We start from the raw sequence: 27,610 nt of genomic DNA, 5'->3' as shown, positions 1-27,610 counted from the left end.
TGAATTTTCATTTTTTTTGGAATGTTTTATTCAATTAAATAGGAGTTGGTTACTCGATGCTGGTAGCTGCAGTTAAATGCATCAATGAACAATGTTTGAACAGGTCACTGCAAATTCTGCAGTCATTCATAAATCAGGAGTGGTTTGTTCTGTTGGCTCCCATATGAAGTAAAGCAGTCAGCAACTTACTTGAAGTGTCTTCATTCTGAATTGTTAAACTGAGCACAAAAGTGTCTGGTAGTGTGCACCTAGAATTCCGCCCGAGTGCATGGAATTGTGATGCTGCATGGTGGCATTTAGGGAGGTACAGAAGTACCTGCCGCTGGGAAGAGTGAGGGCATTCTTTGCAAATAAGAAATATGGTATTAGACAGGCAGAGAGATGAGTTTTCATCTTGCAGATGGAGAATATTGAAATCGGAGGTGGTGATGGATCATTTGTAGATACCTTTTTTTTTTTGTAATTTAGGAGTAGATGTACGAAGCAGTGAAAAGAGTGGAGAAGTGAGCCAGTGGAGAAGTTACCCATGGCAACCAGTCAGCTGCTGTGTATAATTTTATAGAATGTACTTGATAAATGTGACTTCAAAGCTGATTAGTTGCCATGGGAAACTTCTCCACTCTTATCACTGCTTCATACATCTACCCCATTGGGAGCCATTACCACTCTGCAAACTGACTTCTAGTTGAAGAATCACATTTCCTAGATTGTAAGCTTGCGAGCAGGGCCTTCCTACCTCTACAGTATGACTGTTTCTTATTACCCAGTTTTGTCTTATCATTGTGTCCAGTTGAATAGCGCAGCAGAATTTGCTGCGCTGTATAAGAAATGGTTAATAAATAAATACATATCGTGGGAGGAGGGGGGGGGATCCTTACTCTCAATGTCTCAACAGAACATTCAAAAAGAAAAGTGCCCCTTTATAATAATGACCCCCACGCTGTTATGATTTATCTAAACTAGCTTTATGGCTTAAATGAAGCAGGTTTTATGCAGGACTGTGAAGTCTGTACACTAAGGGGGGTATTCAATTCAAGTAAGAACTGCCGTCTTGTCGGAAAAACGTCAGTTTCCAACTTTTTTAGGTTGGAAACTGTTCCAACCTATTCAATTCCGCTGCTGTTTTTCCGACAGGTCGACAATTCCGACTTGTCGGAAAACACACAGATCGGCGGATTCGCGGCCAAATCAGACAAGTTTTAGCCCCGTTTCCGACATTGTCAATCCGTCCTTAAAGAAAAGTCGGATTGACATTGTCGAGTGGCCAAATCCTGACAAATTTGGCCACAAATTTAATACTGCGTTGTCTGATCCTTTCCGGCGGAAAGGATCAGACAAGCATTGAATACACCCCTAAACCTCCAAGTAGAACTCGCTCCTCTTATTTTTTACTACAGTCAGACTTCATGAATACCAAATTTGTAGTGTGACCAACTAGTAATTGATCCCTTATTACAGGGGTGGGGAACCTCCGGCCCGCGAAGCCGTTTGGTCCGGCCCACCAGCTTGTGTCAGTGAGACACGCTGCCGCTCAGTCCGGCGGCAGCGTGTCTCAGCTGTCAGAACAGGGAGGAGAGCGCGGCTGTCGAGTGGGAGCGGCGGCGTGAGGTACTTCAAACCAGCCGCCGGTCCGTGAGCCAATCAGAGCTCGCGGACCGGCAGCCAATCAGGAGCCGCGGCTGCCGGTCCACGAGCTCTGATTGGCTCTCGAACCGGCGGCTGGTTTGAAGTACTACACGCCGCCGCTCCCACCCGACAGCCGCGCTCTCCTCCGTGTCCCACGGTAAGCAGCACGGAGGGGGGAGGGCATCTGTATAGCTGGCACTGTGGGGGCATTTGTATACCTGGCACTGTAGGGGGCATTTGTATAACTGGCACTGTGAGGGGCATTTGTATACCTGGCACTGTGGGGGGCATTTGTATACCTGGCACTGTGGGGGGCATTTGTATACCTGGCACTGTGGGGGCATCTGTATACCTGGCACTGTGGGGGCATCTGTATACCTGGCACTGTGGGAACATCTGTATACCTGGCACTGTGGGGGGCATTTGTATACCTGGCACTGTGGGGGCATCTGTATACCTGGCACTGTGGGAACATCTGTATACCTGGCACTGTGGGGGGCATTTGTATACCTGGCACTGTGGGGGCATTTGTATACCTGGCACTGTGGGGACATCTGTATACCTGGCACTGTGGGGACATCTGTATACCTGGCACTGTGGGGACATCTGTATACCTGGCACTGTGAGGGGCATTTGTATACCTGGCACTGTGGGGGGCATTTGTATACCTGGCACTGTGGGGGGCATTTGTATACCTGGCACTGTGGGGACATCTGTATACCTGGCACTGTGGGGACATCTGTATTCCTGGCACTGTGAGGGGCATTTGTATACCTGGCACTGTGGGGGGCATTTGTATACCTGGCACTGTGGGGGCATCTGTATACCTGGCACTGTGGGGGCATCTGTATACCTGGCACTGTGGGGGCATCTGTATACCTGGCACTGTGGGGACATCTGTATACCTGGCACTGTGGGGGCATTTGTATACCTGGCACTGTGGGGGCATCTGTATACCTGGCACTGTGGGGACATCTGTATACCTGGCACTGTGGGGACATCTGTATTCCTGGCACTGTGAGGGGCATTTGTATACCTGGCACTGTGGGGGCATCTGTATACCTGGCACTGTGGGGGCATCTGTATACCTGGCACTGTGGGGGGCATTTGTATACCTGGCACTGTGGGGGGCATTTGTATACCTGGCACTGTGGGGGGCATTTGTATACCTGGCACTGTGGGGGGCATTTGTATACCTGGCACTGTGAGGGGCATCTGTATACCTGGCACTGTGAGGGGCATTTGTATACCAGGCACTGTGAGGGGCATTTGTATACCTGGCACTGTGAGGGGCATTTGTATACCTGGCACTGTGGGGGCATTTGTATACCTGGCACTGTGAGGGGCATTTGTATACCTGGCACTGTGGGGGCATTTGTATACCTGGCACTGTGGGGGCATTTGTATACCTGGCACTGTGGGGGCATCTGTATACCTGGCACTGTGGGGGCATTTGTATACCTGGCATTGTGGGGGCATTTGTATACCTGGCATTGTGGGGGCATTTGTATACCTGGCATTGTGGGGACATCTGTATACCTGGCACTGTGGGGACATCTGTATACCTGGCACTGTGAGGGGCATCTGTATACCTGGCACTGTGAGGGGCATCTGTATACCTGGCACTGTGAGGGGCATTTGTATACCTGGCACTGTGAGGGGCATTTGTATACCTGGCACTGTGGGGGCATCTGTATACCTGGCACTGTGGGGGCATCTGTATACCTGGCACTGTGGGGGCATTTGTATACCTGGCACTGTGGGGGCATTTGTATACCTGGCACTGTGAGGGGCATTTGTATACCTGGCACTGTGGGGGCATCTTTATACCTGGCACTGTGGGGGCATCTGTATACCTGGCACTGTGGGGGCATTTGTATACCTGGCACTGTGGGGGGCATTTGTATACCTGGCACTGTGGGGGCATCTGTATACCTGGCACTGTGAGAGGGGCATTTGTATACCTGGCACTGTGGGGGCATCTGTATACCTGGCACTGTGAGGGGCATTTGTATACCTGGCACTGTGGGGGCATTTGTATACCTGGCACTGTGGGGGCAATTGTGGATCTTGCACCGCACTATTGGGGGCATATGTGTATCACGTCCCATTTTAACTGGCCACACCCATTTTTTTGGCACGTGCGCGGCTTCGGCGCGCACACACAGTACCTCTAAGGGGCAGACCTACTGGGGGGCAGGGTAATTTTTTAAGTTGAGAATTTTTGTATGGCCCCCGAAGGATTTTATAAATATCCAAATGGCCCTCGGTAGAAAAAAGGTTCCCCACCCCTGCCTTATTAGATACTGGAAAATGTATGCCAGTAGTGTAATTACAATGTAGTCCCTGATTTCACTGCCCGGTACCTAATTCACAATGATGCTAATTCTCATACCTGATTTACCAACATTATTAGTTCTCACCTTTTTGAAGTTTGAGTTGACACATTTCTACTGACTTAGACTCCAGCCAGAATTTACTCAAACTCCAAAGCCCTTGCTTTAGGAGTAAAATAGAAAAGGTTTATTTAACTAAATTCTGTAAAGCTGATGGAACTTTTCATGTGACGTTTCGGGGGGATGATTCAATTGCTAGCGACTTGCTCCCATGGCCGAATTCTTTTGACACCTGCTGCACTTTATGGCGGGGGAATCTCGCTCAAGAGTGTTTGCTACCCCATAGGGTAGCGAGCACTTTTTCGTGAGTAGGGGTGCAAATTGGACGGGCGAACGGAGAGAGTTGGGCTCCTGTTGCTTGCATTTAAACGATGAAGCGACGCAACTTGCCTCTTCTCCAGCGATTGAATTCCTCTTAGACTTTTGCATGTTGTACCATTTTTAAGATTTGTACAGACCCTCAAACTTCGCCCTACCAAGGCGATCCACACACAGAAAGGAATGTACTGCTTGATTTATTTAACATTTTTGACCAAAAATGATATCAAGAATATAAATTTATTTAATTTTGCATTTTATTTATTTTTGGTTACATTTTAATTAAAACAAATTCTGGGTATTATGTGTTTATTAACCACACATGAAGTGATACGATACAAGGGATTACCAATAGATGTTCTCATACACCTAGCCTCAATATGCCATGTGGTGTGAGACGCCTGGCACGAGTGAGGAGCAGTGTAGCTGCTTTTTTTGCTCAAATGTGTCTTAGTCGCAATCAGATGCGATAAAATTACTTCACAATACTGCATAGATTCAAACTCAGTCGCACACATATACAAGTATCAAATGAATCATTGCAGTCTTGCATTATATTGCGATGAAGTCGCACGTTTGACTGATAAAGCTGCTCTACGCATTCTGATTTGCTCGGCACCTGGTGCGCTGTGAAGGGATGTTTGAACCTGCTGCAGCAATAGTGTATGAAGACAGATCTGAATAGGATCCTTAGTTATTCTCAATATGATGGAAAGCGGAACGTCCTCTGTTCCGTGTCTTGCTACATCACATCTTTAAGGTGCAAGTTGTGTTGGTGACATCGGGATACACTTTGTCAGGATCAATGTATGACATGTTTTCCCTTGCCTGATAATTGCCCTTTAGATCTACAAACCGGATACAGAGACTGAAAACATGGCGACAATAACTTTAACAGGATGTGTATAATATGTTCATCTCTTGTTTCAGATCTTTAGCTGGTTTAACTGTGCACAATATAGAATGTGCCTTGTAATGTCAACATGTATGTGCGTCAGCCTGTAGGTTTCCAGCCACATTGTCTACAATCTGGTTGTAGACTCCTGTGTTCAGTTACGTTTTCAGGGTCCCTGTAGTACAGGGGTGGGGAACCTCCGGCCCGCGGGCCGTATACGGGCCGCAAAGCCGTTTGGTCCGGCCCACCAGCTTGTGTCAGTGAGACACGCTGCCGCTCAGTCCGGCGGCAGCGTGTCTCAGCTGTCAGAACAGGGAGGAGAGCGCGGCTGTCGGGTGGGAGCGGCGGCGTGTTGTACTTCAAACCAGCCGCCGGTCCGTGAGCCAATCAGGAGCCGCGGCTGCCGGTCCGCGAGCTCTGATTGGCTCTCGAACCGGAGGCTGGTTTCAAGTCCTACACGCCGCCGCCCAACATATACGCGCTCTCCTCCGTGTCCCGCCGAAAGGAGCGCGGTAAGAAGCACGGAGGGGAGGGGGGAGGTCATCTGTATACCTGGCACTGTGGGGGCATCTGTATACCTGGCACTGTGGGGGCATCTGTATACCTGGCACTGTGGGGGCATCTGTATACCTGGCACTGTGGGGGCATCTGTATACCTGGCACTGTGGGGACATCTGTATACCTGTCACTGTGAGGAGATCTGTATACCTGTCACTGTGAGGAGCATTTGTACACCTGCACTGTGGGGGGCATTTGTATACCTGGCACTGTGGGGGGCATTTATATACCTGCCACTGTGGGGGGCATTTGTATACCTGGCACTGGGGGCATCTGTATAACTGGCACTGTGGGGGGCATTTGTATACCTGGCACTGTGGGGCGCATTTGTATACCTGGCACTGTGGGAGGCATTTGTATACCTGGCACTGTGGGAGGCATTTGTATACCTGGCACTGTGGGAGGCATTTGTATACCTGGCACTGTGGGCGCATTTGTATACCTGGCACTGTGGGGGCATCTGTATACCTGGCACTGTGGGGGCATCTGTATACCTGGCACTGTGGGGGCATCTGTATACCTGGCACTGTGGGGGCATCTGTATACCTGGCACTGTGGGGGCATTTGTATACCTGGCACTGTGGGGGCATCTGTATAACTGGCACTGTGAGGGGCATTTGTATACCTGGCACTGTGGGGGCATCTGTATAACTGGCACTGTGAGGGGCATTTGTATACCTGGCACTGTGGGGGCATTTGTATACCTGGCACTGTGGGGGCATCTGTATAACTGGCACTGTGGGGGCATCTGTATAACTGGCACTGTGGGGGCATTTGTATACCTGGCACTGTGGGGGCATTTGTATACCTGGCACTGTGGGGGCATTTGTATACCTGGCACTGTGAGGGGCATTTGTATACCTGGCACTGTGAGGGGCATCTGTATACCTGGCACTGTGGGGGCATTTGTATACCTGGCACTGTGAGGGGCATTTGTATACCTGGCACTGTGGGGGCAATTGTGGATCTGGCACCGCACTATTGGGGGCATATGTGTATCACGTCCCATTTCTCTAACGTCCTAGTGGATGCTGGGAACTCCGTAAGGACCATGGGGAATAGCGGCTCCGCAGGAGACTGGGCACAACTAAAGAAAGCTTTAGGTCACCTGGTGTGCACTGGCTCCTCCCACTATGACCCTCCTCCAAGCCTCAGTTAGATCTTTGTGCCCGGCCGAGCTGGATGCACACTAGGGGCTCTCCTGAGCTTCTAGAAAGAAAGTATATGTTAGGTTTTTTATTTTACAGTGAGACCTGCTGGCAACAGGCTCACTGCACCGAGGGACTAAGGGGAGAAGAAGCGAACCTACCTGCTTGCAGCTAGCTTGGGCTTCTTAGGCTACTGGACACCATTAGCTCCAGAGGGATCGACCGCAGTCCCGTCCTTGGTGTTCGGTCTCGGAGCCGCGCCGCCGTCCCCCTTACAGAGCCAGAAGCAAGAAGAGGTCCGGAAAATCGGCGGCAGAAGACATCAGTCTTCACCAAGGTAGCGCACAGCACTGCAGCTGTGCGCCATTGCTCCTCATACACACTTCACACTCCGGTCACTGAGGGTGCAGGGCGCTGGGGGGGGCGCCCTGAGCAGCAATAATAAGACCTTGGCTGGCAAAATAATCACAATATATAGTCCCAGAGGCTATATATGTGATAAATACCCCTGCCAGAATCCATAAAAAAGCGGGAGAAAAGCCCGCGAAAAAGGGGCGGAGCTATCTCCCTCAGCACACTGGCGCCATTTTCTCTTCACAGTGCAGCTGGAAGACAGCTCCCCAGGCTCTCCCCTGTAGTTTTCAGGCTCAAAGGGTTAAAAAGAGAGGGGGGGCACTAAATTTAGGCGCAATATTGTATATACAAGCAGCTATTGGGGAAAATTCACTCAGTTATAGTGTTAATCCCCACATTATATAGCGCTCTGGTGTGTGCTGGCATACTCTCTCTCTGTCTCCCCAAAGGGCTTTGTGGGGTCCTGTCCTCAGTCAGAGCATTCCCTGTGTGTGTGCGGTGTGTCGGTACGGCTGTCGACATGTTGATGAGGAGGCTTATGTGGTGACGGAGCAGATGCCGATAAATGTGATGTCGCCCCCTGTGGGGCCGACACCAGAGTGGATGGATAAGTGGAAGGTATTAACCGACAGTGTCAACTCCTTACATAAAAGGCTGGATGACGTAACAGCTGTGGAACAGACGGCTTCTCAGCCCGCGCCTGCCCAGGCGTCTCAAAGGCCATCAGGGGCTCAAAAACGCCCGCTCCCTCAGATGGCAGACACAGATGTTGACACGGAGTCTGACTCCAGTGTCGACAAGGTTGAGACATATACACAATCCACTAGGAACATCCGTGACTTGATCCCGGCAATAAAAAAAAACAAAAAAACTGGGTTTTATGTTTGGGGAGAAAAAGCAGGCAGTGTTTTGTTCCCCCATCAGATGAGTGAATGAAGTGTGTGAAAAAGCGTGGGTTCCCCCGATAAGAAACTGGTAATTTCTAAAAAGTTACTGATGGCGTACCCTTTCCCGCCAGAGGATAAGTTACGCTGGGAGATATCCCCTAGGGTGGATAAGGCGCTCACACGGTTGTCAAAAAAGGTGGCACTGCCGTCTTAGGATACGGCCACTTTGAAGGTACCTGTTGATAAAAAGCAGGAGGCTATCCTGAAGTCTGTTTCTCTGACGTCCTAAGTGGATGCTGGGGACTCCGTCAGGACCATGGGGAACAGCGGCTCCGCAGGAGACAGGGCACAAAAGTAAAAGCTTTAGGATCAGGTGGTGTGCACTGGCTCCTCCCCCTATGACCCTCCTCCAAGCCTCAGTTAGGTTTTTGTGCCCGGCCGAGAAGGGTGCAATCTAGGTGGCTCTCCTAAAGAGCTGCTTAGAGTAAAAGTTTTGTTAGGTTTTTTATTTTCAGTGAGTCCTGCTGGCAACAGGCTCACTGCAACGAGGGACTTAGGGGAGAAGAAGTGAACTCACCTGCGTGCAGGATGGATTGGCTTCTTAGGCTACTGGACACTAGCTCCAGAGGGAGGATCACAGGTACAGCCTGGATGGGTCACCGGAGCCGCGCCGCCGACACCCTTGCAGATGCTGAAGAGAGAAGAGGTCCAGAAATCGGCGGCTGAAGACTTCTCAGTCTTCATGAGGTAGCGCACAGCACTGCAGCTGTGCGCCATTGCTCTCAGCACACTTCACACCAACGGTCACTGAGGGTGCAGGGCGCTGGGGGGGGGCGCCCTGGGCAGCAATGAAAGTACCTATGCTGGCTAAAAATACATCACATATAGCCTCTGGGGCTATATGGATGTATTTAACCCCTGCCAGGTTGTCAGAAAAACGGGAGAAGAAGCCCGCCGAAAAGGGGGCGGGGCCTATTCTCCTCAGCACACAGCGCCATTTTCCTACACAGCTCCGCTGCTAGGAAGGCTCCCAGGCTCTCCCCTGCACTGCACTACAGAAACAGGGTTAAAACAGAGAGGGGGGGCACTTATTTGGCGATATTATTATATATTAAGATGCTATAAGGGAAAACACTTACATAAGGTTGTCCCTGTATAATTATAGCGTTTTGGTGTGTGCTGGCAAACTCTCCCTCTGTCTCCCCAAAGGGCTAGTGGGGTCCTGTCCTCTATCAGAGCATTCCCTGTGTGTGTGCTGTGTGTCGGTACGTGTGTGTCGACATGTATGAGGACGATGTTGGTGAGGAGGCGGAGCAATTGCCTGTAATGGTGATGTCACTCTCTAGGGAGTCGACACCGGAATGGATGGCTTATTTAGGGAATTACGTGATAATGTCAACACGCTGCAAGGTCGGTTGACGACATGAGACGGCCGGCAAACCAATTAGTACCTGTCCAGGCGTCTCAAACACCGTCAGGGGCTTTAAAACGCCCATTTACCTCAGTCGGTCGACACAGACACGGACACTGACTCCAGTGTCGACGGTGAAGAAACAAACGTATTTTCCATTAGGGCCACACGTTACATGTTAAGGGCAATGAAGGAGGTGTTACATATTTCTGATACTACAAGTACCACAAAAAAGGGTATTATGTGGGGTGTGAAAAAACTACCTGTAGTTTTTCCTGAATCAGATAAATTAAATGAAGTGTGTGATGATGCGTGGGTTTCCCCCGATAGAAAATTATTGGCGTTATACCCTTTCCCGCCAGAAGTTAGGGCGCGTTGGGAAACACCCCTTAGGGTGGATAAGGCGCTCACACGCTTATCAAAACAAGTGGCGTTACTGTCTCCAGATACGGCCGCCCTCAAGGAGCCAGCTGATAGGAGGCTGGAAAATATCCTAAAAAGTATATACACACATACTGGTGTTATACTGCGACCAGCGATTGCCTCAGCCTGGATGTGCAGCGCTGGGGTGGCTTGGTCGGATTCCCTGACTGAAAATATTGATACCCTTGACAGGGACAGTATTTTATTGACTATAGAGCATTTAAAGGATGCATTTCTATATATGCGAGATGCACAGAGGGATATTTGCACTCTGGCATCAAGAGTAAGTGCGATGTCCATATCTGCCAGATGATGTTTATGGACACGACAGTGGTCAGGTGATGCAGATTCCAAACGGCACATGGAAGTATTGCCGTATAAAGGGGAGGAGTTATTTGGGGTCGGTCCATCGGACCTGGTGGCCACGGCAACAGCTGGAAAATCCACCTTTTTTACCCCAAGTCACATCTCAGCAGAAAAAGACACCGTCTTTTCAGCCTCAGTCCTTTCGTCCCCATAAGGGCAAGCGGGCAAAAGGCCAGTCATATCTGTCCAGGGATAGAGGAAAGGGAAGAAGACTGCAGCAGGCAGCCCCTTCCCAGGAACAGAAGCCCTCCACCGCTTCTGCCAAGTCCTCAGCATGACGCTGGGGCCGTACAAGCGGACTCAGGTGCGGTGGGGGTTCGTCTCAAGAGTTTCAGCGCGCAGTGGGCTCACTCGCAAGTGAACCCCTGGATCCTACAAGTAGTATCCCAGGGGTACAGATTGGAAATTCGAGACGTCTCCCCCTCGCAGGTTCCTGAAGTCTGCTTTACCAACGTCTCCCTCCGACAGGGAGGCAGTATTGGAAACAATTCACAAGCTGTATTCCCAGCAGGTGATAATCAAAGTACCCCTCCTACAACAAGGAAAGGGGTATTATTCCACACTATATTGTGGTACTGAAGCCAGATGGCTCGGTGAGACCTATTCTAAATCTGAAATCTTTGAACACTTACATACAAAGGTTCAAATCAAGATGGAGTCACTCAGAGCAGTGATAGCGAACCAGGAAGAAGGGGACTATATGGTGTCCCTGGACATCAAGGATGCTTACCTCCATGTCCCAATTTGCCCTTCTCACCAAGGGTACCTCAGGTTCGTGGTACAGAACTGTCACTATCAGTTTCAGACGCTGCCGTTTGGATTGTCCACGGCACCCCGGGTCTTTACCAAGGTAATGGCCGAAATGATGATCCTTCTTCAAAGAAAAGGCGTCTTAATTATCCCTTACTTGGACGATCTCCTGATAAGGGCAAGGTCCAGAGAACAGTTGGAGGTCGGAGTAGCACTATCTCAAGTAGTTCTACTACAGCACGGGTGGATTCTAAATATTCCAAAATCGCAGCTGTTTCCGACGACACGTCTGCTGTTCCTAGGGATGATTCTGGACACAGTCCAGAAAAAGGTGTTTCTCCCGGAGGAGAAAGCCAGGGAGTTATCCGAGCTAGTCAGAAACCTCCTAAAACCAGGCCAAGTGTCAGTGCATCAATGCACAAGAGTCCTGGGAAAAATGGTGGCTTCTTACGAAGCGATTCCATTCGGCAGATTTCACGCAAGAATTTTTCAGTGGGATCTGCTGGACGAATGGTCCGGATCGCATCTTCAGATGCATCAGCGGATAATCCTGTCTCCAAGGACAAGGGTGTCTCTTCTGTGGTGGCTGCAGAGTGCTCATCTACTAGAGGGCAGCACATTCGGCATTCAAGACTGGGTTCTGGTGACCACGGATACCAGCCTGAGAGGCTGGGGAGCAGTCACACAGGGAAGAAATTTCCAAGGAGTGTGGTCAAGTCTGGAGACTTCTCTCCACATAAATATACTGGAGCTAAGGGCAATTTACAATGCTCTGAGCCTAGGAAGACCTCTGCTTCAAAGTCAACCGGTGCTGATCCAGTTGGACAACATCACGGCAGTCGCCCACGTAAACAGACAGGGCGGCACAAGAAGCAGGAGGGCAATGGCAGCAAGGATTCTTCGCTGGGCGAAAAATCGTGTGATAACACTGTCAGCGGTGTTCATTCCGGGAGTGGACAACTGGGAAGCAGACTTCCTCAGCAGGAACGACCTCCACCCGGGAGAGTGGGGACTTCATCTGGAAGTCTTCGACATGATTGTGAACCGTTGGGAAAGACCAAAGGTGGACATGATGGCGTCCCGTCTGAACAAAAAACTGGACAGGTATTGCGCCAGGTCAAGAGACCCTCAGGCAATAGCTGGGACGCTCTGGTAACACCGTGGGTGTACCAGTCGGTGTATGTGTTCCCTCCTCTGCCTCTCATACCCAAGGTACTGAGAATTATAAGACGGAGAGGAGTAAGAACTATACTCGTGGCTCCGGATTGGCCAAGAAGGACTTGGTACCCGGAACTTCAAGAGATACTAAGAAGGGACTTGCTTCAGCAAGGATCATGTCTGTTCCAAGACTTACCGCGGCTGCGTTTGACGGCATGGCGGTTGAACGCCGGATCCTAAGGGAAAAAGGCATTCCGGAAGAGGTCATCCCTACCCTGGTCAGAGCCAGGAAGGAGGTGACCGCACAACATTATCACCGCATTTGGCGAAAATATGTTGCATGGTGTGAGGCCAGGAAGGCCCCCACGGAGGAATTTCAACTCGGTCGATTCCTGCATTTCCTACAAACAGGAGTGTCTATGGGCCTCAAATTGGGGTCCATTAAGGTTCAAATTTCGGCCCTGTCGATTTTCTTCCAGAAAGAATTGGCTTCAGTTCCTGAAGTCCAGAAGTTTGTCAAGGGAGTACTGCATATACAACCCCCTTTTGTGCCTCCAGTGGCACTGTGGGATCTCAACGTAGTTCTGGGATTCCTCAAATCACATTGGTTTAAACCGCTCAAATCTGTGGATTTGAAATATCTCACATGGAAAGTGACCATGCTGTTGGCCCTGGCCTCGGCCAGGCGAGTGTCAGAATTGGCGGCTTTGTCTCACAAAAGCCCATATCTGATTGTCCATTCGGACAGGGCAGAGCTGCGGACTCGTCCCCAGTTTCTCCCTAAGGTGGTGTCAGCGTTTCACCTGAACCAGCTTATTGTGGTACCTGCGGCTACTAGGGACTTGGAGGACTCCAAGTTGCTAGATGTTGTCAGGGCCCTGAAAATATAGGTTTCCAGGACGGCTGGAGTCAGGAAAACGGACTTGCTGTTATCCTGTATGCACCCAACAAACTGGGTGCTCTTGCTTCTAAGCAGACGATTGCTAGTTGGATGTGTAGTACAATTCAGCTTGCACATTCTGTGGCAGGCCTGCCACAGCCAAAATATGTAAATGCCCATTCCACAAGGAAGGTGGGCTCATCTTGGGCGGCTGCCCGAGGGGTCTCGGCTTTACAACTTTGCCGAGCTGCTACTTGGTCAGGGGCAAACACGTTTGAAAAATTCTACAAATTTGATACCCTGGCTGAGGAGGACCTGGAGTTCTCTCATTCGGTGCTGCAGAGTCATCCGCACTCTCCCGCCCGTTTGGGAGCTTTGGTATAATCCCCATGGTCCTGACGGAGTCCCCAGCATCCACTTAGGACGTCAGAGAAAATAAGAATTTACTTACCGATAATTCTATTTCTCGTAGTCCGTAGTGGATGCTGGGCGCCCATCCCAAGTGCGGATTGTCTGCAATACTTGTACATAGTTATTGTTACAAAAATCGGGTTATTATTGTTGTGAGCCATCTTTTCAGAGGCTCCGCTGTTATCATGCTGTTAACTGGGTTCAGATCACAGGTTGTACAGTGTGATTGGTGTGGCTGGTATGAGTCTTACCCGGGATTCAAAATCCTTCCTTATTGTGTACGCTCGTCCGGGCACAGTATCCTAACTGAGGCTTGGAGGAGGGTCATAGGGGGAGGAGCCAGTGCACACCACCTGATCCTAAAGCTTTTACTTTTGTGCCCTGTCTCCTGCGGAGCCGCTGTTCCCCATGGTCCTGACTGAGTCCCCAGCATCCACTACGGACTACGAGAAATAGAATTATCGGTAAGTAAATTCTTATTATTTACACACTCAGGTACTAGACTGAGACCTGCAGATCGTGCTGCTGCAGCGTGGTCGGTGACCCTGTCAAACAGGGATACTCGTTTGTTAACATATGAACATATTAAAGACGTCGTCTTATATATGAGGGATGCACAGAGGGATATTTTGCCGGCTGGCATCCAAAATTAATGTGATGTCCATTCTGTTAGAAGGGTGTTAGAGACCTGTCACTGGACAGGTGATCCTGACTTTAAAAGGCGCATAGAGATTCTGCCTTATAAGGGTGAGGAATTATTTGGGGATGGTCTCTGGGACCTCGTATCCACAGCAACAGCTGGGAAGAATTTTTTTTACCTCAGGTTTCCTCACAGACTAAGAAAGCAGTGTATTATCAGGTACAGTCCTTTCGGCTTCAGAAAAGCAAGCGGGTCAAAGGCGCTTCCTTTCTGCATAGAGACAAGGGAAGCATAGAGACAAGGGAAGAGGGAAAAAGCTGCACCAGTCAGCCAGTTCCCAGAATCAAAATTCTTCTACCGCTTCCTCTGAGTCCACCGCATGACGCGGGGGCTCCACAGGCGTAGCCAGGTACGGTGGGGGGCCGCCTCAAAAATTTCAGCGATCAGTGGGCTCGCTCACAGGTGGATCCCTGTTTCCTTCAAGTAGTATCTCAGGGGTACAAGCTGGAATTCGAGATGTCTTCCCCCCGCCGTTTCCTCAAATCTGCCTTGCCGACAACTCCCTCAGGCAGGGAGGCTGTGCTAGAGGCAATTCACAAGCTGTATTCCCAGCAGGTGATAGTCAAGGTACCCCTACTTCAACAAGGACGGGGTTACTATTCCACACTGTTTGGGGTACCGAAACCGCAGGGTTCGGTGTGACCCATTTTATATTTAAAAATCCTTGAACACATACATAAAAAATTCAAGTTCAAGATGGAATCGCTCAGGGCGGTTATTGCAAGCCTGGACGAGGGGGATTACATGGTATCCCTGGACATCAAGGATGCTTACCTGAATGTCCCCATTTACCATCCTCACCAGGAGTACCTCAGATTTGTGGTACAGAATTGCCATTACCAAGTCCAGACACTGCCGTTGGGACTGTACACGGCACCGAGGGTGTTTACCAAGGTAATGGCCAAAATGATGATACTCCTTCGAAAAAAGGGAGTTTTAATTATCCCGTACTTGGACGATCTCCTTATAAAGGCGAGGTCCAAGGAGCAGTTGTTAGTCGGGGTAGCACTATCTCGGAAAGTGCTACAACAGCACGGTTGGATTCCAAACATTCCAAAGTCACAGCTGGTTCCTACGACACGTCTTCTGTTCCTGGGGATGGTTCTGGACACAGACCAGAGAAAAGTGTTTCTCCCGGAGGAGAAAGCCAAGGAGCTGTCATCTCTAGTCAGAGACCTCCTGAAGCCGAAACAGGTATCGGTGCATCATTGCACGCGAGTCCTGGGAAAAATGGTAGCTTCCTACGAAGCAATCCCATTCGGCAGGTTCCATGCAAGAACTTTTCAGTGGGACCTGTTGGACAAGTGGTCCGGATCGCATCTTCAGATGCATCGGCTGATAACCCTGTCTCCAAGGTCCAGGGTATCGCTACTGTGGTGGCTGCAGAGTTCCCATCTTCAAGGGCCGCAGGTTCGGCATACAGGACTGGGTCCTGGTGACCACGGATGCCAGCCTTTGAGGCTGGGGGGCAGTCACACAGGGAAGAAACTTCCAGGGACTTTGGTCAAGTCAGGAGACTTCCCTACACATAAATATTCTGGAACTGAGGGCCAGGCCTCTGCTTCAAAACCAGCCGGTACTGATCCAATCAGACAACATCACGGCAGTCGCCCATGTAAACCGACAGGGCGGCACAAGAAGCAGGATGGCGATGGCAGAAGCCACAAGGATTTTCCGATGGGCGGAAAATCACGTGTTAGCACTGTCAGCAGTGTTCATTCCGGGAGTGGATAACTGGGAAGCAGACTTCCTCAGCAGACACGATCTACACCCGGGAGAGTGGGGACTTCATCCAGAAGTCTTCCAACTGATGGTAAACCGTTGGGAAAGGCCACAGGTGGACATGATGGCGTCCCGCTTAAACAAAAAACTAGATAAATACTGCGCCAGGTCAAGAGACCCTCAGGCAATAGCTGTGGACGCTCTAGTGACACCGTGGGTGTACCAGTCGGTTTATGTGTTCCCCCCTCTGCCTCTCATACCAAAGGTACTGAGAATAATAAGAAGGCGAGGAGTAAGAACGATACTCGTGGTTCCGGATTGGCCAAGAAGAGCTTGGTACCCAGAACTTCAAGAAATGATATCAGAGGACCCATGGCCTCTACCGCTCAGACAGGATCTGCTACAGCAGGAGCCCTGTCTGTTCCAAGACTTACCGCGCCTGCGTTTGATGGCATGGCGGTTGAACACCGGATCCTAAAGGAAAGGGGCATTCCGGAGGAAGTCATTCCTACGCTAATTAAAGCTAGGAAAGAAGTAACCGCAAACCATTATCACCGTATGTGGCGAAAATATGTTGCGTGATGTGAGGCCAGGAAGGCCCCAACGGAGGAATTTCAGCTGGGTCGATTTCTGCACTTCCTACAGTCAGGAGTGACTATGGGCCTAAAATTGGGTTCCATTAAGGTCCAGATTTCGGCTCTGCCGATTTTCTTTCAGAAAGAACTGGCTTCACTGCCTGAAGTTCAGACTTTTGTAAAGGGAGTGCTGCATATTCAGCCCCCTTTTGTGCCTCCAGTGGCACCTTGGGATCTCAACGTGGTGTTGAGTTTCTTAAAATCACATTGGTTTGAACCACTTAAAACCATGGATCTAAAATATCTCACGTGGAAAGTGGTCATGTTATTGGCCTTGGCTTCGGCCAGGCGCGTGTCAGAATTGGCGGCTTTGTCATGTAAAAGCTCTTATCTGATTTTCCATATGGATAGGGCGGAATTGAGGACTCGTCCCCAGTTTCTCCCTAAGGTGGTATCAGCTTTTCACTTGAACCAACCTATTGTGGTGCCTGCGGCTACTAGGGACTTGGAGGATTCCAAGTTACTGGACGTAGTCAGGGCCTTGAAAATTTATGTTTCCAGGACGGCTAGAGTCAGGAAAACTGACTCGCTATTTATCCTGTATGCACCCAACAAACTGGGTGCTCCTGCTTCTAAGCAGACTGTTGATCGCTGGATTTGTAGCACAATTCAGCTGGCGCATTCTGCGGCTGGACTGCCGCATCCTAAATCAGTAAAAGCCCATTCCACAAGGAAAGTGGGCTCATCTTGGGCGGCTGCCCGAGGGGTCTCGGCTTTACAACTTTGCCTAGCTGCTACTTGGTCAGGGGCAAACACGTTTGCAAAATTCTACAAATTTGATACCCTGGCTGAGGAGGACCTTGAGTTCTCTCATTCGGTGCTGCAGAGTCATCCGCACTCTCCCGCCCGTTTGGGAGCTTTGGTATAATCCCCATGGTCCTTACGGAGTTCCCAGCATCCACTAGGACGTTAGAGAAAATAAGATTTTACTCACCGGTAAATCTATTTCTCGTAGTCCGTAGTGGATGCTGGGCGCCCGTCCCAAGTGTGGATTGTCTGCAATACTTGTACATAGTTATTGTTAACAAAAGGGTTATTGTTGAGCCATCTGTTGAGAGGCTCAGTGTTTTCATACTGTTAACTGGGTATAGTATCACGAGTTATACGGTGTGATTGGTGTGGCTGGTATGAGTCTTACCCGGGATTCAAATCCTTCCTTATTGTGTCAGCTCTTCCGGGCACAGTATCCTAACTGAGGCTTGGAGGAGGGTCATAGTGGGAGGAGCCAGTGCACACCAGGTGACCTAAAGCTTTCTTTAGTTGTGCCCATTCTCCTGCGGAGCCGCTATTCTCCATGGTCCTTACGGAGTTCCCAGCATTCACTACGGACTACGAGAAATAGATTTACCGGTGAGTAAAATCTTGTTTTTAACTGGCCACACCCATTTTTTGGCGCGTGCGCGGCTCCGGCGCGCACACACAGTACCTCTAAGGGGCAGACCTACTGGGGGGCAGGGTAATTTTTTAAGTTGAGAATTTTTGTATGGCCCCCGAAGGATTTTATAAATATCCAAATGGCCCTCGGTAGAAAAAAGGTTCCCCACCCCTGCTGTAGTAGATGCTCTATATGTTTGGGAAGAATAAAGGATACTCGGGGAATCATTGACTAGCATTTTCTTTGTGTACAATTCCAGTCAGACACTTGCTCTCATTGCATAACTTACGTAATGAAAAATGTGATACAGGTTGAGTATCCCTTATCCAAAATGCTTGGGACCAGAGGTATTTTGGATATGGGATTTTTCCGTATTTTGGAATAATTGCATACCATAATGAGATATCATGGTGATGGGACCTAAATCTAAGCACAGAATGCATTTATGTTACATATACTCCTTATACACACAGCCTGAAGGTAATTTTAGCCAATATTTTTTATAACCTTGTGCATTAAACAAAGTGTGTGTACATTCACACAATTCATTTGTTTCATATACACCTTATACACACAGCCAGAAGGTCATTTAATACAATATTTCTCTAACGTCCTAGTGGATGCTGGGGACTCCGTAAGGACCATGGGGAATAGACGGGCTCCGCAGGAGACATGGGCACTTTAAGAAAGAATTTAGATTCTGGTGTGCTCTGGCTCCTCCCTCTTTGTCCCTCCTCCAGACCTCAGTTTGAATCTGTGCCCGGACGAGCTGGGTGCTGTTCAGTGAGCTCTCCTGAGCTTGCTGTAAGAAAGTATTTTGTTAGGTTTTTTATTTTCAGGGAGCTCTGCTGGCAACAGACTCCCTGCATCGTGGGACAGAGGGGAGAGAAGCAGCCCTACTCTCTGAAGATAGGTCCTGCTTCTTAGGCTACTGGACACCATTAGCTCCAGAGGGATCGTACACAGAATCTCACCCTCGTCGTCCGATCCCAGAGCCGCGCCGCCGTCCCACTCGCAGAGCCGGAAGACCGAAGCCGGGTGAGCATAAGAAGCAAGAAGACTTCGAAATCGGCGACAGAAGACTCCAGACTTCACTGAGGTAGCGCACAGCACTGCAGCTGTGCGCCATTGCTCCCACACACACCTCACATACTCCGGTCACTGTAAGGGTGCAGGGCGCAGGGGGGGGCGCCCTGGGCAGCAATTGGGGCCTCTTTGGCCTCTTTTAGCGTGGGGGGCGGGGCTTCTTCCTCAGCACTCACCAGCGCCATGTTTTTCTCCACTGCACCGCTGAGAGGAAGCTCCCCAGCCTCTCCCCTGCAGATACACGGTAGAAGAGGGTAAAAAGAGAGGGGGGGCACATAATTAGGCGCAAAAATCATTATAAACAGCAGCTACTGGGTTAACATTAAGTTACTGTGTTATTCCTAGGTTAATAGCGCTGGGGTGTGTGCTGGCATACTCTCTCTCTGTCTCTCCAAAGGGCCTTGTGGGGGAAAATTGTCTTCAGATGAGCATTCCCTGAGTGTGTGGTGTGTCGGTACGTGTGTGTCGACATGTCTGAGGTAAAAGGCTCCCATAAGGAGGAGATGGAGCAAATATGTGTGTGAGGGGTGTCTCCGTCGACAACACCGACACCTGTTTGGATATGTGTAATTAAGTGCTAAGGTGAATTTATTGCACAAAAGATTAGAGAACAGACAGGGAATCTACCCATGTCTGTCCCTATGTCACAGAGACCTTCAGAGTCTCTCAATGCTCACTATCCAAAATAATAGACACTGATATCGACACGGAGGTTGACTCCAGTGTTGACTACGATAATGCAAAGTTACAGCCAAAATGGCAGGGAAGTATTCAATATATGATTATTGTAATAAAAGATGATTTGCATATCACTGATGACTCATCTGTCCCTGACACAAGGGTACACATGTTTAAGGGGAAGAAAGCTGAGGTAAATTTCCCTCCTCTCATGATGAAAAAGAGCGGGAATCTCCAGACAGGAGACTGCAGTTTCCTACAAAGAATTCTCAGGGAGTATCCTTCCCCTACTAGGGCCAGGATACGATGGGAATCTTCCCCTAGGGTGTCACGTTTGCCCAAAAGGTAGCCCTGACTTAACAGCTATCCTCAGGGATCCTGCAGACCGGCGATTGTGTCGGCATGGGTTTATAGCGCTGTAGCAGCGTGGACAGGTACCTTATCAGCAGAGATTGAGACTCTAGTGTGTGTGTGTGTGTGTGTGTGTGTGTGTGTGTATATATATATATATATATATATAGATATATATAGATATATATAGATATATATAGATATATATATATTAAAGATGCTGTCTTAAGATATATAAAACATGCCCAAAAAGGCATTAGTCTACTGGGTTCTAGAGTCAACGCTATGTCGATTTCTGCTTGACGTGTCCTGTAGATATGCAATGGACAGGTGATGCCGACTTATGAGGCATATGGAAGGCTGAGGATTGTGTGGAGAAGGGATCTCGGACCTGATCTCCACAGCTATGGCTGCTAATTCTGATCTTTTACCTTATATTCCTGCACAGCCTAGGAAAGCACGACATTATCAAATGCAGCCTTTCGATCACAAAGAAACAAGAAAGTCCGAGGTACGTCCTTTCTTGCCAGAGGCAGGGGCAGAGGAAAGAAGCTGCACAACACAGCTAGTTCCCAGGAACAGAAGTCCTCCCCGGCCTCTACAAAATCCACCGCATGTCGCTGGGGCTCCATAGGCGGAGCTAGGCCCGGTGGGGGCACGTCTTTGTCATTTCAGCCACAAGTGGGTTCACTCCCTGTTGGATCCCTGGGCAATAAATATTGTGTCTCAGGGATACAAGCTGGACTTTGAGGAGATGCCCCCTCACCGACGGGCCTGCCGGCTTCCCCCCACGAGAGGGTAATAGTGTTAACTGCAATTCACAAATAGTATCTTCAACAGGTGGTGGTCAAGGTTCCCCTCCTTCAACAAGGAGGGGGTTATTATTCGACCATGTTGTAGTCCCGAAACCGGACGGTTCGGTCCGACCCATATTGAATTTAAAATCCCTGAACATATACCTGAAAGGGTTCAAGTTCAAGATGGAATTGCTAAGAGCGGTCATAGCAAGCCTGAAAGGGGGAGATTTTATGGTGTCTCTGGACATAAAGGATGCACACCTTCATGTCCCCGTTTATCCACCTCATCAGGCGTACCTCAGATTTGCGGTACAGGATTGTCATTACCAATTTCAGACGTTGCCGTTTGGTCTCTCCACGGCCCCGAGAAACTTCACCAAGGTAATGGCGGAAATGATGGTGCTCCTGCGGAAGCAAGGTGTCACAATTATCCCGTACTAGGACAATCTCCTCATAAAAGCGAGATCAAGAGAGCAGTTGCTGAACAGCGTATCACTTTCTCTGGAAGTGTAACGGCAACACGGCTGGATTCTAAATATTCCAAAGTCGCAGTTGGTTCCTACGGCTCATCTGCCTTTCCTAGGCATGATTCTAGACAAAAGGGTTTATCTCCCGATAGAGAGCGCTCAGGAGCTCATGACACTGGTCAGGAACCTATTAAAACCAAAACAGGTGTCAGTGCGTCACTGCACTCGAGTACTGGGAAGGATGGTGGCATCATACGAGGCCATTCCCTTCGGCAGGTTCCATGCGAGGACCTTTCAATGGGACTTACTGGACAAGTGGTCCCGATCACATCTTCAGATGCATCGGTTAATCACCCTATCCCCCGGGGCCAGGGTGTCTCTCCTGTGGTGGCTGCAGAGTGCTCATCTTCTCGAGGGCCGCAGATTCGGCATTCAGGACTGGATCCTGGTGACCACGGATGCAAGCCTCCGAGGGTGGGGAGCAGTCACACAGGGAAAAAAGTTCCAAGATCTGTGGGTAAGTCAGGAGACTTGCCTTCACATCAACATCCTGGAACTAAGGGCCGTATACAACGCCCTACGTCAAGCGGAGACCCTGCTTCGCGACCAACCGGTTCTGATTCAGTCAGAAGCCACCAGAATTCTTCGCTGGGCGGAGAATCACGTAAGCGCACTGTCAGCAGTGTTCATCCCGGGAGTGGACAACTGGGAAGCAGACTTCCTCAGCAGGCACGACCTCCACCCGGGAGAGTGGGGACTTCATCAAGAATTCTTCATGCAGATTGCAAGTCGGTGGGAACTGCCACAGGTGGATATGATGGCATCCCGCCGCAACAAAAAGCTACAGTATTGCGCCAGGTCATGAGACCCTCAGGCGAAAGCTGTGGACGATCCAACAAAATAACAGGTGGCGCTTGACAATCACTTGAAGTATAAAAACGTTTATTTAAGTACAATGAATAAGGTTACAACACACTCCCGGGAGAATAAAATAATATGACAAAATTCACAATGATAAAAAATGTGCACTGTAATAAGGCTTCTTAATCAATTCCTCAGAAAACCAATTGTAATTAGTAAACTTATATGCACATATTTAGTAGGTAACAGTGCCTGAAGGATTTTCACTGTATTAAATACACTTTTGATGCAATCAAAATTAAATAAAAAATATATGTGTAAATAATTAATGTAATATCATAACATGAGTCACTCACGCCTTAATATAGATATTACATTAATTATTTACACATATATTTTTTATTTAATTTTGATTGCATCAAAAGTGTATTTAATACAGTGAAAATCCTTCAGGCACTGTTACCTACTAAATATGTGCATATAAGTTTACTAATTACAATTGGTTTTCTGAGGAATTGATTAAGAAGCCTTATTACAGTGCACATTTTTTATCATTGTGAATTTTGTCATATTATTTTATTCTCCCGGGAGTGTGTTGTAACCTTATTCATTGTACTTAAATAAACGTTTTTATACTTCAAGTGATTGTCAAGCGCCACCTGTTATTTTGTTGGATAGTGGTATATGCAAGGGATTGGCAATTCCCTTTATCAGGAGGCTGCTGACAATCTCAGTGCAGTGTTTCTCACCCAAGCGCTTAGTTTTTTTCTTTCAGAAAGCTGTGGACGCACTGGTGACACCGTGGGTGTTCCAGTCGGTCTATTTATTTCCTCCTCTTCCTCTCATACCCAAGGTGCTGAGGATAATAAGAAAAAGAGGAGTGAGAACAATCCTCATTGTTCCAGATTGGCCACGAAGGACCTGGTATCCAGATCTGCAAGAAATGCTCACAGAGGACCCGTGGCCTCTTCCTCTAAGACAGGACATGTTGCAACAGGGGCCCTGTCTGTTCCAAGACTTACCGCGGCTGCGTTTGACGGCATGGCGGTTGAACGCCGGATCCTAGCAGAAATGGGCATTCCGGACGAGGTCATTCCTACGCGGATAAAGGCTAGGAAGGACGTGACAGCTAAACATTATCACCGTATATGGCGAAAATATGTTTCTTGGTGTGAGGCCAGGAATGCTCCTACAGAGGAATTCCAGCTAGGCCGTTTCCTTCACTTCCTACAGTCAGGAGTGAATTTGGGCCTAAAATTGGGTTCCATTAAGGTTCAGATTTCGGCCCTATCCATTTTCTTTCGAAAAGAGTTGGCTTCTCTACCAGAAGTTCAGACGTTTGTAAGGGAGTGCTGCATATTCAGCCTCCTTTTGTGCCTCCAGTGGCACCTTGGGATCTTCACGTGGTGTTAAGTTTCCTGAAGTCACACTGGTTTGAACCACTTAAAACGGTGGAGTTAAAATATCTCACGTGGAAAGTGGTCATGCTATTAGCCTTGGCTTCGGCTAGGCGTGTATCAGAATTAGCAGCTTTGTCACATAAAACCCCTTATCTGGTTTTCCATATGGATAGAGCAGAATTGCGGACCCGTCCACAATTTCTGTCAAAAGTGGTGTCTTCTTTTCATATGAACCAACCTATTGTGGTGCCTGTGGCTACTCGTGACTTGGAGGATTCCGAGTTACTGGATGTGGTCAGGGCTTTGAAGGTTTATGTAGCCAGAACGGCTAGAGTCAGGAAAACGGAGTCACTGTTTATCCTGTATGCATCCAACAAGCTGGGTGCTCCTGCTTCAAAGCAAACTATTGCTCACTGGATCTGTAACACGATTCAGCAGGCTCATTCTGCGGCTGGATTGCCGCTGCCAAAATCAGTTAAAGCCCATTCCACTAGGAAGGTGGGCTCTTCTTGGGCGGCTGCCCGAGGGGTCTCGGCATTACAACTATGCCGAGCTGCTACTTGGTCAGGTTCAAACACTTTTGCAAAGTTCTACAAGTTTGATACCCTGGCTGAGGAGGACCTTGTGTTTGCTCAATCGGTGCTGCAGAGTCATCCGCACTCTCCCGCCCGTTTGGGAGCTTTGGTATAATCCCCATGGTCCTTACGGAGTCCCCAGCATCCACTAGGACGTTAGAGAAAATAAGATTTTACTTACCGGTAAATCTATTTCTCGTAGTTCGTAGTGGATGCTGGGCGCCCGTCCCAAGTGCGGACTTTTTCTGCAATACTTGAATATAGTTATTGCTGCAATAAGGGCTATGTTATTGTTGCATCAGGGTTGAACTGATGCTCTGTTGTTGTTCATACTGTTGACTGGGTAAGTTTATCACAAGTTATACGGTGTGATTGGTGTGGCTGGTATGAGTCTTGCCCTGGATTTCCAAAATCCTTTCCTTGTACTGTCAGCTCTTCCGGGCACAGTTTCTCTAACTGAGGTCTGGAGGAGGGACATAGAGGGAGGAGCCAGAGCACACCAGAATCTAAATTGTTTCTTAAAGTGCCCATGTCTCCTGCGGAGCCCGTCAATTCCCCATGGTCCTTACGGAGTCCCCAGCATCCACTACGGCTACGAGAAATAGATTTACCGGTAAGTAAAATCTTATTTTTTAATAACTTTGTGTATTAAAGTTTGTGTACATAAAGCCATCAAAAAACAAAGGTTTCAGTATCTCACTCTCACTCAAAAAAGTCTGTATTTCGGAATATTCCGTATTTCGGAATATTTGGATATGGGATACTCAACCTGTACATTAATATGTAATGTGTCTTTATTTTTGTTGCTTTTGTGGGTTTTGTATCTGTACTTTGAGAGTGTAAATTTATTGTAATAGTTGAGCCATTTTCATTGTTTTCTACTACCTTTATATGTTTATTTTATGTTAAATATTAAGTATTTGTACAGATCTGATCATTTTATGCCTACGACAATACTCTACTATAGATCTGGATGAGTGTAGCTAGGACAGACTGTTGGTTTAATCAGTCAGTGGCATTTTATTATTTTCTTTAGACGATGTTATGTCTGACCCGATGTGATATTTGCCCTAGGCTGATGTGACCTGCCCAGGCTTCAGGGAGTACCACGAAAGACTCCAGACCTTCTTGATGTGGTTCATAGAGACAGCTAGCTACATCGACGTGGACGATGAGCGGTGGGACTACTTTCTGGTGTAAGTGCCATTCTAAATCAACATTAGACTTTCCTCCTTTAACAAAGCTTGGACTTTTAATTGGTAGACACCAATTATACAGCAACAGTATAATGATATTTTTTTCCCAGGCAAGACAAACCATTGTTTACAAGGCTCACAATTTCCCTTCATTGTGTTTGCGGAGGCCTCCAGAATAGCACTGAATTAAACGCTGTTGTAGATTGGAGTGCTGAATGTGGGCTTAAACAGTAAAACAAGCTTTGCCTGTGTTCCCTTTTACTCGCCACCCATTCATGTGTACAATAGGCAAGTGCACTGGAGTGATGCAAAGAGGACTGATTTATCCAAGTTGCAGCTCACCAATTAAGTGAATTGTACATTCAGAATAAAGCAGGTGTACCCATTGGGCCCTTACAGCGTAGCTTGCTGACACTGGAAACGCTCTTGGAGAATGGAAAAGGAAAATGGACCCTGCATGGGAGCTTGCCTGTAATTGACCTGCTTGGCTTTCTGTTTTATCTGCAGGTTTGAGAAGTACAATAAGGACGGGACTACGCTCTTTGCGACTGTAGGCTACATGACCGTATATAATTACTATGTGTACCCAGACAAAACCCGGCCACGTGTAAGGTAATTGCCAGTGATACACGTGCCTTTCTGTGTGTGTTTTTTCTTCTTCCTTGTTTTTCACATGTGAATCTCACTGAAGTTCCCAATTCTACCTATAATTGTGTTTGGCTTTATGAGAGAATAAAGGGCGATGAAAGACACAGTATAGTTAGCGCTGGGCCACTCTATCTTCTGCTAGACCTTAATTGCAGCATTTTATTTAAATCTCCTTTAATGTGAAAGATGTACTCTTAGCAACTAAGTAAGGCTTTTAGTTCTTTTACAACTTTAAGATATAAACTACAATGTGAATTTGTCAAAAAGTCACATTTAAAAGGATAATTTCCGTGTGTGTGTGTGTGTGTGTGTGTGTGTGTGTTTTTTAAATGAATGTTGTTGTTTTTTGTAGTTATTTAGCCTAAAGTTGTGACGACTTTATTTCAGCATTGTATACTTACATATTTATTTTCTTTATCAACAAGGTCACTTTCCACTTTTTAACTTCTTTGTTGTATAGTATAACCTAAAACAATTAAAACCTAATTATTTGTTAAAACGAGTTTTATTTCGGAGTCTGCAGCAAAGTAGCACTTTGTCCTTATGACTTGGGGAGATTGTAAACATCTGATTTTTCGTTTTTTTTATTTATTTATTTTTTTAGTGTAGCTCCTAGTCGTTTTTATATTGAGCTCTGCTTTTGCATTTAAAGGTAGTGTAAATTCTTTATTTTTTTTGTGATTGTTAATGCAAACAATGGCACTATCTGAAGGTCCATACACACTAGACGAGAAAATAAAAGATAGGGTTCTTTTACAATCTCGTCTAGAGTGTACATTAACGACCCCCTTCCTCGTCTGAACATGTGCAGACGAGGGAGGTCCTCGTTAAAGTCAGCGGGTTGCTCCCTTCCCGCTGGCACCGTCAAGTGTGTATGCCAATATCGGCATCTGCGGGGGCTCGTTTAGTGTGTATGGGCCTTTAGGTGCGCTCTGGGTACCAGGACCACAGGTTGAGCAATCAACTAAAATATGAAATCTTAAATTTAATGAATCATGTAAAAATCCATGTGGGACACCACTCTAAAAGCAGAAAACAGAATAAACGGTGACATAATGTCATCAAGGAAAGAAAGTGACCTAAAAGTCGGTTCCAGGTGATATGTTTAGCAAGGAGTGGGAAAAGTCAGTAGATTACTTGGTTGCAAGTGAAGATGGAGGATACATTGCCACTTTACAGGTCACTGGTGTATTAGTTCCCAAACTATGCTTTGGTGGCATCTCCTGAGCGGAGTGTTCCTCCAGGGTTACATCCACTACAGGGGAGGAAGTGGAGACTGGAGCAGAGGAAGTACATTTATCTGCCTTATATTGATTGCAATGTCATTTAGGTGTCGTTATTGATAAGTAAATGGTAATATCACCACCTCTCCTGTAATACTAGTGGTATTCCACTACTGTAATATAGGGGTCTATTCATGAAGCAGTGAAAAGAGTGGAGAAGTGAGCCTGTGGAGAAGTTGCCCATGGCAACCAATCAGCTGCTCCGTACAATTGTATAGTATGCAAATTGTTACTTAAATGCTGATTGGTTGCCGT

The 27,610-nt window shown here is 48.0% G+C and overlaps 1 protein-coding gene across 1 annotated transcript in view; it reads left to right on the top strand.

The window, feature by feature from the left end:
• HAT1 (histone acetyltransferase 1) overlaps positions 1 to 27,610 on the top strand; it is a 207,914-nt gene that overhangs the window by 96,446 nt on the left and 83,858 nt on the right. Inside the window, exons 6-7 of the mRNA XM_063933462.1 lie at positions 25,303 to 25,424; positions 25,932 to 26,036. Of these exons, the coding sequence (XP_063789532.1) occupies positions 25,303 to 25,424; positions 25,932 to 26,036 (227 nt within the window). The remainder of the gene's footprint in view (positions 1 to 25,302; positions 25,425 to 25,931; positions 26,037 to 27,610) is intronic.

This window comes from Pseudophryne corroboree, chromosome 7, assembly GCF_028390025.1.
Source record: "Pseudophryne corroboree isolate aPseCor3 chromosome 7, aPseCor3.hap2, whole genome shotgun sequence".
NCBI lineage: Eukaryota > Metazoa > Chordata > Amphibia > Anura > Myobatrachidae > Pseudophryne > Pseudophryne corroboree.
This window is presented reverse-complemented; position numbering and strand designations above follow the sequence as displayed.